The sequence below is a fragment of the Oncorhynchus tshawytscha genome, linkage group LG12 (assembly GCF_018296145.1).
Source record: "Oncorhynchus tshawytscha isolate Ot180627B linkage group LG12, Otsh_v2.0, whole genome shotgun sequence".
NCBI lineage: Eukaryota > Metazoa > Chordata > Actinopteri > Salmoniformes > Salmonidae > Oncorhynchus > Oncorhynchus tshawytscha.
In genome coordinates, this window is record NC_056440.1 from 73555440 (window position 1) to 73565717 (window position 10278).

Genomic DNA, 10278 nt, shown 5'->3' on the forward strand with positions numbered 1-10278 from the left:
GAACCCACTGTACTTACTCATAGAACAAGAACATAATCCACTGTACTCACTCATTGAACAGGACAGAACCCACTGTATTCATTAATTGAACAGGGACATAATCCACTGTATTCACTCATAGAAAAGGGACAGGACCCACTGTACTCACTTACAGAACAGGACAGAACCCACTGTAATCACACATAGAACAGGAACAGAACATAACCCACTGTACTCACTCATAGAACAGGGCATAATCCACTGTACTCACTCATAGAACAGGGTCATAATCCACTGTACTCACTCATAGAACTGGACAGAACCCACTGTACTCACTCATAGAAAAGGGCAGGACCCACTGTACTGACTCATAGAACAGGAACAGAATGCACTGTACTCACTCATAGAACAGGACATAATCCACTGTACTCACTCATAGAACAGGGACAGAACCCTCTGTACTCACTCATAGAACAGGGACAGAACCCACTGTACTCACTCATAGAACAGGACATAATCCACTGTACTCACTCATAGAACAGGGACAGAACCCACTATATTCATGAACTGAACAGGGACAAAATCCAACGTACTCACTCATAGAACAGGGTCATAATCCACTGTACTCACTCATTGAACAGGAACATAATCCCCTGTACTCACTCATTGAACAGAACAGAACCCACTGTACTCACTCATTGAACAGGGACAGAAACCACTGTACTCACACATAGAACAGGAACAGAACATAACCCACTGTACTCACTCATAGAACAGGGACATAATCTACTGTACTCACTCATAGAACAGGGACATAATCTACTGTACTCACTCATTGAACGGGAACAGAACATAACCCACTGTACTCACTCATAGAACAGGGACATAATATACTGTACTCACTCATTGAACGGGAACATAATCCCCTGTACTCACTCATAGAACATGGACATAATCCACTGTACTCACTCATTGAACGGGGACAGAACCCACTGTACTCACTCATAGAACAGGGACAGAACCCACTGTACTCACTCATAGAACAGGGACAGAACCCACTGTATTCATTAATTGAACAGGGACAGAACCCACTGTACTCACTCATTGAATAGGGACAGAACCCACTGTACTCACTCATAGAACAGGGACAGAACCCACTGTATTCATTAATTGAACAGGGACATAATCCACTGTATTCACTCATAGAAAAGGGACAGGACCCACTGTACTCACATACAGAACAGGACAGAACCCACTGTACTCACTCATAGAACAGGAATAGGACAGAACCCACTGTACTTACTCATAGAACAAGAACATAATCCACTGTACTCACTCATTGAACAGGACAGAACCCACTGTATTCATTAATTGAACAGGGACATAATCCACTGTATTCACTCATAGAAAAGGGACAGGACCCACTGTACTCACTTACAGAACAGGACAGAACCCACTGTAATCACACATAGAACAGGAACAGAACATAACCCACTGTACTCACTCATAGAACAGGGGCATAATCCACTGTACTCACTCATAGAACAGGGTCATAATCCACTGTACTCACTCATTGAACAGGAACATAATCCCCTGTACTCACTCATAGAACAGAACAGAACCCACTGTACTCACTCATTGAACAGGGACAGAACCCACTGTACTCACACATAGAACAGGAACAGAACATAACCCACTGTACTCACTCATAGAACAGGGACATAATCTACTGTACTCACTCATAGAACATGGACATAATCTACTGTACTCACTCATAGAACAGGGACATAATCTACTGCACTCACTCATAGAACAGGGACATAATCTACTGTACTCACTCATTGAACGGGAACAGAACATAACCCACTGTACTCACTCATAGAACAGGGACATAATCTACTGTACTCACTCATAGAACAGGGACATAATCCACTGTACTCACTCATGGAACAGGGACATAATCTACTGTACTCACTCATTGAACGGGAACATAATCCCCTGTACTCACACATAGAACAGGGACATAATCTACTGTACTCACTCATTGAACGGGAACATAATCCCCTGTACTCACTCATAGAACAGGGACAGAACCCACTGTACTCACTCATTGAACAGGGACAGAACCCACTGTTCTCACTCATAGAAAAGGATAGGACCCACTGTACTCACTCATAGGACAGGGACAGAACCCACTGTATTCATTCATTGAACAGGGACATATCCACTGTATTCACTCATAGAAAAGGGACAGGACCCACTGTACTCACTCATATAACAGGGACAGAACCCACTGTATTCATTAATTGAACAGGGACAGAACCCACTGTACTCACTCATTGAACAGGGACAGAACCCACTGTACTCACTCATAGAACAGGGACAGAACCCCCTGTACTTACTCATAGAACAGGAACAGGACAGAACCCACTGTACTCACTCATAGAACAGGACAGAACCCACTGTACTCACTCATAGAACAGGGACAGGACAGAACCCACTGTACTCACTCATAGAACAGGACAGAACCCACTGTACTCACTCATAGAACAGGACAGAACCCAGTGTACTCACTCATAGAACAGGACAGAAACCACTGTACTCACTCATAGAACAGGAATAGGACAGAACCCACTGTACTTACTCATAGAACAAGAACATAATCCACTGTACTCACTCATTGAACAGGGACATAATCCACTGTACTCACTCATTGAACAGGACAGAACCCCCTGTACTTACTCATAGAACAGGAACAGGACAGAACCCACTGTACTCACTCATAGAACAGGACAGAACCCACTGTACTCACTCATAGAACAGGAACAGGACAGAACCCACTGTACTCACTCATAGAACAGGAACAGGACAGAACCCACTGTACTCACTCATAGAACAGGAACAGGACAGAACCCACTGTACTCACTCATAGAACAGGCACACAATCCACTGTACTCACTCGTAGAGCAGGACAGAACCCACTGTACTCACTCATTGAACAGGGACAGAACGCACTATACTCACTCATAAAACAGGGACAGGACAGAACCCACTGTACTCACACATAGAACAGGAACAGAACATAATCCACTGTACTCACTCATAGAACAGGGACAGAGCCCACTGTACTCACTCATAGAACAGGGACAGAACCCACTGTATTCATTAATTGAACAGGGACAGAACCCACTGTACTCACTCATTGAACAGGGACAGAACCCACTGTACTCACTCATAGAACAGGACAGGACCCACTGTACTCACTCATAGGACAGGGACAGAACCCACTGTATTCATTCATTGAACAGGGACATATCCACTGTATTCACTCATAGAAAAGGGACAGGACCCACTGTACTCACTCATATAACAGGGACAGAACCCACTGTATTCATAAATTGAACAGGGATATAATCCACTGTATTCACTCATAGAAAAGGGACAGGACCCACTGTACTCACTTACAGAACAGGATAGAACCCACTGTACTCACTCATAGAACAGGAATAGGACAGAACCCACTGTACTTACTCATAGAACAAGAACATAATCCACTGTACTCACTCATTGAACAGGGACATAATCCACTGTACTCACTCATTGAACAGGACAGAACCCACTGTATTCATTAATTGAACAGGGACATAATCCACTGTATTCACTCATAGAAAAGGGACAGGACCCACTGTACTCACTTACAGAACAGGACAGAACCCACTGTACTCACTCATAGAACAGGACAGAACCCACTGTACTCACTCATAGAACAGGGACAGGACAGAACCCACTGTACTCACTCATAGAACAGGACAGAACCCACTGTACTCGCTCATAGAACAGGACAGAACCCACTGTACTCACTCATAGAACAGGACAGAACCCACTGTACTCACTCATAGAACAGGACAGCACCCACTGTACTCACTCATAGAACAGGACAGAACCCACTGTACTCACTCATAGAACAGGAACAGGACAGAACCCACTGTACTCACTCATAGAACAGGAACATTACAGAACCCACTGTACTCACTCATAGAACAGGAACAGGACAGAACCCACTGTACTCACTCATAGAACAGGAACAGGACAGAACCCAGTGTACTCACTCATAGAACAGGACAGAACCCACTGTACTCACTCATAGAACAGGACAGAACCCACTGTACTCACTCATAGAACAGGACAGAACCCACTGTACTCACTCATAGAACAGGAACAGGACAGAACCCACTGTACTCACTCATAGAACAGGACAGAACCCACTGTACTCACTCATAGAACTCTGCAGCAGGCGTCATCTTGTACTTGGCATAAGACGTCCCATTGCCCAGGAAGGATCCGTTTAGTAGCTTGGGGTCTGTGCAGTTCGGACTGTTCCAGGCGTTGCCACAATGGAGCCAGGGCAGCTCACTGGTCATAGAGGAGAACAGGTAGTACAGGGACCAGGCTATGATGACGTTGTAGTAGAAACCCACATACAACGCTATGATGATCACAGTGTAGCCCACACCTGAGGGAGGGAGGGACGGATATGGACGAGAGAAACAGAGAGAGAAACAGAGAGCAGAGAGAGAGAGAGATGGTTACATACTGTAGGTTACATAGGGTTACAGAGGGTGGAATCCTGCTACTCCTGTCTAATGTCAATCATAAATGTGTATGTGTGAGGGAACACAAATATCAAACAAAACTCTGCAGCGTGTATCCACAAGACCTTGGACAGCAGAGACTACTGAAAAAACGAGCACAGCAGTGGAATACCAGCTAGTATTATGTAAAACAAATAATAATAAAGAACTTGAGGAAATTTGAGGATTCAACCACTTGTTTCGCCTGATTCAATGTATTATTTGAGCAGAATGTGATGTGCTATAACTCTACCATCAGAACAAGCAGCAGATGAACTTAACACTGTCAGTTTAACATGGTCTTTTTTACTTTTACCCCTTTTCTCCCCAATTTCCTGGTATTCAATTGGTACTTACAGTCTTGTCTCTGCAACTCCCGTACGGACACAGAGCCATGCATCCTCTGAAACACAACACAACCAATCCGCACTGCTTCTGGACACAATGCCCGCTTAACCTGGAAGCTAGCCACACCACACTGAGCAGCACCTCTTACTGGAGAATGTATCTATCTACAGCTATCTCTTTGGTCTCCCAACCAGGGTTTAAAAAAAGCAAAGCCGTGCTTTATCACTGACACCATTGTGCTATCGTGAGAATGAGAGATCTCCACTTAAAAACTAAATAGATTTACTGTTGCTATTAAAGTCATTTCCAAAGGGTAGGTTTAAGTTTAACAGAGGTTTAACATATAGCATAAATTATACAATTTAGGCCTATATAGCCTTTGCATCAACAGCTATTGTTTCAATTCAACTTAAAAATAGACAATAAATAGGCTTAGGGTTTCAAGTTTAGCTTGATTTCAAATTGAATCTACAAGTTAATAATGAATATGTTGGATTCAACGTCTCCATCTCAACTAAAAATCTAAGTTATAGAATAGGACAAAATGAAATACAACTTTATTTAAAGTGCATTTAAAGTTTCATTTGATTTGATTTTGTCCTATTCTATAACTTAGATTTTTGGTTGAGATGGAACCGTTGAACCCAACATATTCATTATTAACTTGTAGATTCAATTTGAAATCAAGCGAAATTGGAATTAAAGCCAGACTCAGTGGCACAGAGGAAACTTTCCAAGCAGAAGATCTCCTTCAAATGGTGACACTGTAACTATAAATGTGTAACCATATAAAGCAGACGTGTTGAAGATCGCAGGTCTGTGGAGATCTTCACAATTTCTACAATAATCTGCCCGGAATCTCCAACGGCATTGATCACTTGCATAATATACAGTGGGGCAAAAAAGTATTTAGTCAGACACCAATTGTGCAAGTTCTCCCACTTAAAAAGATGAGAGAGGCCTGTAATTTTCATCATAGGTACACTTCAACTATGACAGACAAAAAATGTGATTTTTTTTTAATAAGAAACCTGGATAAGATGCCTTGGACAGGCTGATCTAAGACTGGATACTGTGACATGTAAACATCCTATCCCGTTTACTGTTGTTTCTGTGGTCTGTGCTGTCAGGCTCAGTTTCACATATCAGGAGTGTTGTGTGATGATGTTTTCATCTGATTGTCAAACTAATCACTTCAAAAAGTAGGTTACCTGCTCAGTTCGATCCACAAAAATACTTCCATAATAATTTAGCCTACTATAAATCATTTACTACAATTTAAATTATGTTTCTGCTCATAACTTCCCAAATTTGGGAGTCCAAATTATAATTTCCAGCATTTGCCATTTGTTTGTCTACTATAGTTTGATACATGCAGCTTCTCTTCTGTCATAACTTCTGCCTAATTACATCTTCTGCCTAGTTAAATAAATGTTAAATTAAAAAAATTAAAAATAACTTGTTGCCACAGAAGACTAAATAAAGTAGTGCTCACCAGAATAACGTATTCCATGGATAAAATTAATGCATTAGTAATCTAGATAACACTGGTAAAGTTGTCTGTCCAAATGTCATCAGTTTGACCTGTTTTAAGGACATGAAAAGCTGAGAAAACGACAAAACACGTTTCAGAGAAGACTTTAGTTGGTCTTGGGTGCATATTTGATGTGGTTGAAATACTGTCTGCTTACATAACAGTGTGAAAGATAACACATTACACAAGCATTTGCATTTTCTCAAGAGATGCTGAAAGAAAGAAATAATATTTCTTAACTACTGTTCCCGAGACAAAATTAACATTTGTTGTATAATTTCACTGCAAGAAATGCATAATTCTGCAAGAGTTAATATGATATTACACTACATGTGAGAGGTTATAGGCCTACAGGCAGTGTCCATAGTTCAGTTACTATTCCATTTAACCCAAATGAACTTCAATTAGAAGTATTCATTTTATTCATGGATACAGGGATACTCATGAGTGGGATATATCATCTATATTACGGAAGTCATTTTTGCTGGACCCCAGGAAGAGTAGTTTCTGCCTTGGCAGCAGCTAATGGGGATCCATAATACTGACAAAATATGAAAGGTGCATGTAAACAGCTTATACCGAATAAGACCTTAAAGCGGGATATGAGCTACCGTCCAGAATACTGTGCACCTTTAAACGTGGTCACTGATAACACATTGGTAATTCAACAAACTTTTGGCTGTCTTTTTGACTGGGTTGCAAATTAAATTAAATGATGTGGTGTGCCCACTGGGAAGGAACATTAAAAGAGCAGGGAAAGGACAAGAGGTGAGTGAAAAGAGAGAGAGATGTTCAAAGATAGAGAAGAAAAGAGAGGCCAGGAGCCTTGAGAAGGTGAGAGGTGGGAGATGAGGCAGAGGTCAGGGAAGAGATGGAATACAGAGATGGGAGAGAGAGAGACAGCTCACCTTTAAAGACAGGGCAGATCTTCCAGACTGTAGCAGCTCCTTCCCTATTGTACTGTCCCAGGGCTAGTTCCATATAGAACAGTGGCATCCCAGCAATCACCAGGAACAGAATGTAGGGGATTAGAAAGGCACCTGAAATCACCACAAAACCCCACAAAACAACGTTTTTGAACGTGAACCTTTTGGCATTTGTGTTCCAGCCAAGACAACATATTTAGCATTTTGTGGGTGTTTTCACCCTGGCAATTTGTGTTGATGATGATATCTAAAGGGAAATCACATGAAACAAACATCAACATGGGACTCTCCAGGCACAGACAGTGAATTGTCCATGCTTGGTAGCTTTTTATGTTCCAGTGAATTCTAGGAAGAATAAAATTCCCTTCGTCTAGTATAATTAAAAATATCTTGTATGCAACATTTTAACAAAAAGCTGAGCGTTGGGCTGCATTACAGCCTTTCAGAGAGCGCCAAATGAACATGACCCACAGCTGAAGAGTTGGCACCACAGGACACAACACTGCAACACTCAGTTCACCAGATGAAGATACACATGTCTATTTTCACCACGTGAAGTGTGATGCTGCCAAAGGGGACAGGAAACACTAGTAAACACTAGTAAACACTGTTATTACAACAAGCTACTGAAGGTCTGTGGTGGCAAATCCAAAATGTCACTTTGTAATTCACAATGACCTTTGGTTTCTTAACATTCACTCGGCTCGATTATAGATATATTCAGGTGCAGTTTTTATGTTTTATCTTGTTTTGGACACTTGTTTTGGGTATTGTTGGCAATCAATCATCTCTGTAGTTAGCCGTTGCTTTGTTGTTCATTCTTCAGATTTGTGATAACCCTGACTGGCACTTCTAACAGATGTTATCTAAAACTCTTCTTATCAAACAAATGCAGCACACATATTACAAGTGATTTGCTTACTTGTTCCACCACCACTACTGAGCCACTGAAATATGCCTAAGCCATTATTATTCGCTCTCAACCTGGTCTCAGAGCATTTTGTATTATTCTGTATGTAAATCCGAGGTATTACATTTTGTATATGTTAAGAATCACAATTCGTATTATATGTTACAAATTAGCAAAACGTACAATATGTTACGAATTTGCAGAACTTATGATATTTTACGAATTCTAGCTAGGTGGCTAGGTGGCTAACGTCAGCTTTCTGGCAAACGTTATCTAGGCTATGGGTTAGGGTTAAGGTTAGGAGTTAGGTTAAAGGTTAGCTAAAAGGAATAAGGTTTGGGAAAGGTTAGCTAACATGCTAAGTATTTGCAAAGTAGCAAATAGTTGAAAAGTTGCAAATGAGCTAAAGTTGTCTGTCATGAGATTTGAACTCACAACCTTTTGATTGCTAGAAGTTAGCATTACACACCCACCCACCCCAACCATCTGTCTTAGGTAACCATACCAAAAGTAGCATGTCATACTATTTTGAGTGTCAGGGATAAATTTTTACTATGTTAAGACTAGATTATGAGACCAGGCTGTCACTCTTAATGGTCTAGACCACATGTCGAGGCCTGCAGGCTGGATCAGGCCCTTGAGCCCATTCAAAATTCCAAATCCAATAGTTAAAGGACAATTGCTTAGCAGATTTTGACTGCGAGGAAATATAATACATTTTAAGTGTGGCCCCCCAGACCGCGGTGAAGACCGAATGCAGCCCGCAGGAAAAATGGGTTAGACACCGCACACATTTAAATAAAGTTATTCATAATTCACATATTTGCATAGCTATCTGTTCAACTGTGAGTATTTAAATATTTCCTAACATGTGCCATCAGCAATAAAGCACTTATGAGCCAGCAACTGGTGTGAATGGGTTATGAGTCAACCCTTTACAGTAAGAGACAGTAGCACCCAGATACAGTGAGTGTATTTGCAGTTGAGTCAACCACACTGACCTGAATGAATTTATGCAATGAGGTATTTCCGTTTTCCTCTTAAACTACACTGACCTGAATGAATTTATGCAGTGAGGTATTTCCGTTTCCCTCTTACCAGCAAAGCCTCTTGGATCAAAAAAGCCTGCGCAAAGCTATTTGGGGATTTCAAATAAATCACTGACTAGTGACTGGTACGTATGGTAGCATACAAACTAACAGATTGGCACATGTTATCATAAACTCATGAAGAATGTTATTTCACAACAGTAAAACAAACGTGATATTAGTCCCAAAGCAGTCTCGCGTTGCCATACCCAGCCTGGATCTCGACGAGGATAGTTAAAAGGAAAATGGGAAAGTCTTAACAGAAGTCTTTACAGAAGTTATAACAGTTCACTCACCACCTCCATTCTTGTAGCAGAGGTAAGGGAATCGCCAGACATTGGCCAAGTCCACTGCGAAGCCTATGACGGATAGGAGAAAGTCTATTTTCTTTCCCCATGTTTCCCTCTCCTCCAGCTCCTCGGCGGTGCAGGGGGTGCCGTGCGTGCTGGGGGTGCCGTGCGTGCTGGGGGTGGGCATGATGGTCGAACTGGTATACTGGACCCCATTTTGGTCCTTCACCAGTATCAGTTCCACCTCCTTCTTCTCCACATTGCAGGGTTTCAGCGGGGCCACTGATGACAGCTTGTGGTCTGGCAGGACCTGGATGTTCATCTTTTCTCCGGTGTCGGTGTGCAGCTCGCCGACGGCCTTGTGCTCTCACCGCACGGAGGAAGTATCCGTGGCGGAGGTGATGCTCGCGCTGCGATGGACCGTGATGACGATGGGAGTCCCGCTAGCGTGGAAAGGCAAACTCTGCATAAGTGACTATTTTCTCCACGAACTACAGTGGACTCCACCGCATTCATCGGCTAGAGAGGTAAAAACAAATACACTCAGAAGTTTGCAGAGGTGGAATAGTTAT

General features: G+C 42.0%; 1 protein-coding gene across 1 annotated transcript in view; it reads right to left on the minus strand.

Moving 5' to 3' along the window:
• LOC112236514 (sodium-dependent noradrenaline transporter-like) overlaps positions 1–10030 on the minus strand; it is a 52564-nt gene extending 42534 nt beyond the window's left edge. Inside the window, exons 1-3 of the mRNA XM_042331048.1 lie at positions 9713–10030; positions 7401–7532; positions 4255–4492 (exon numbers count right to left, since the gene is read on the minus strand). Of these exons, the coding sequence (XP_042186982.1) occupies positions 4255–4492; positions 7401–7532; positions 9713–10028 (686 nt within the window). The 5' untranslated portion in view covers positions 10029–10030. The remainder of the gene's footprint in view (positions 1–4254; positions 4493–7400; positions 7533–9712) is intronic.
• Between the last annotated feature and the right edge of the window lie 248 nt (positions 10031–10278).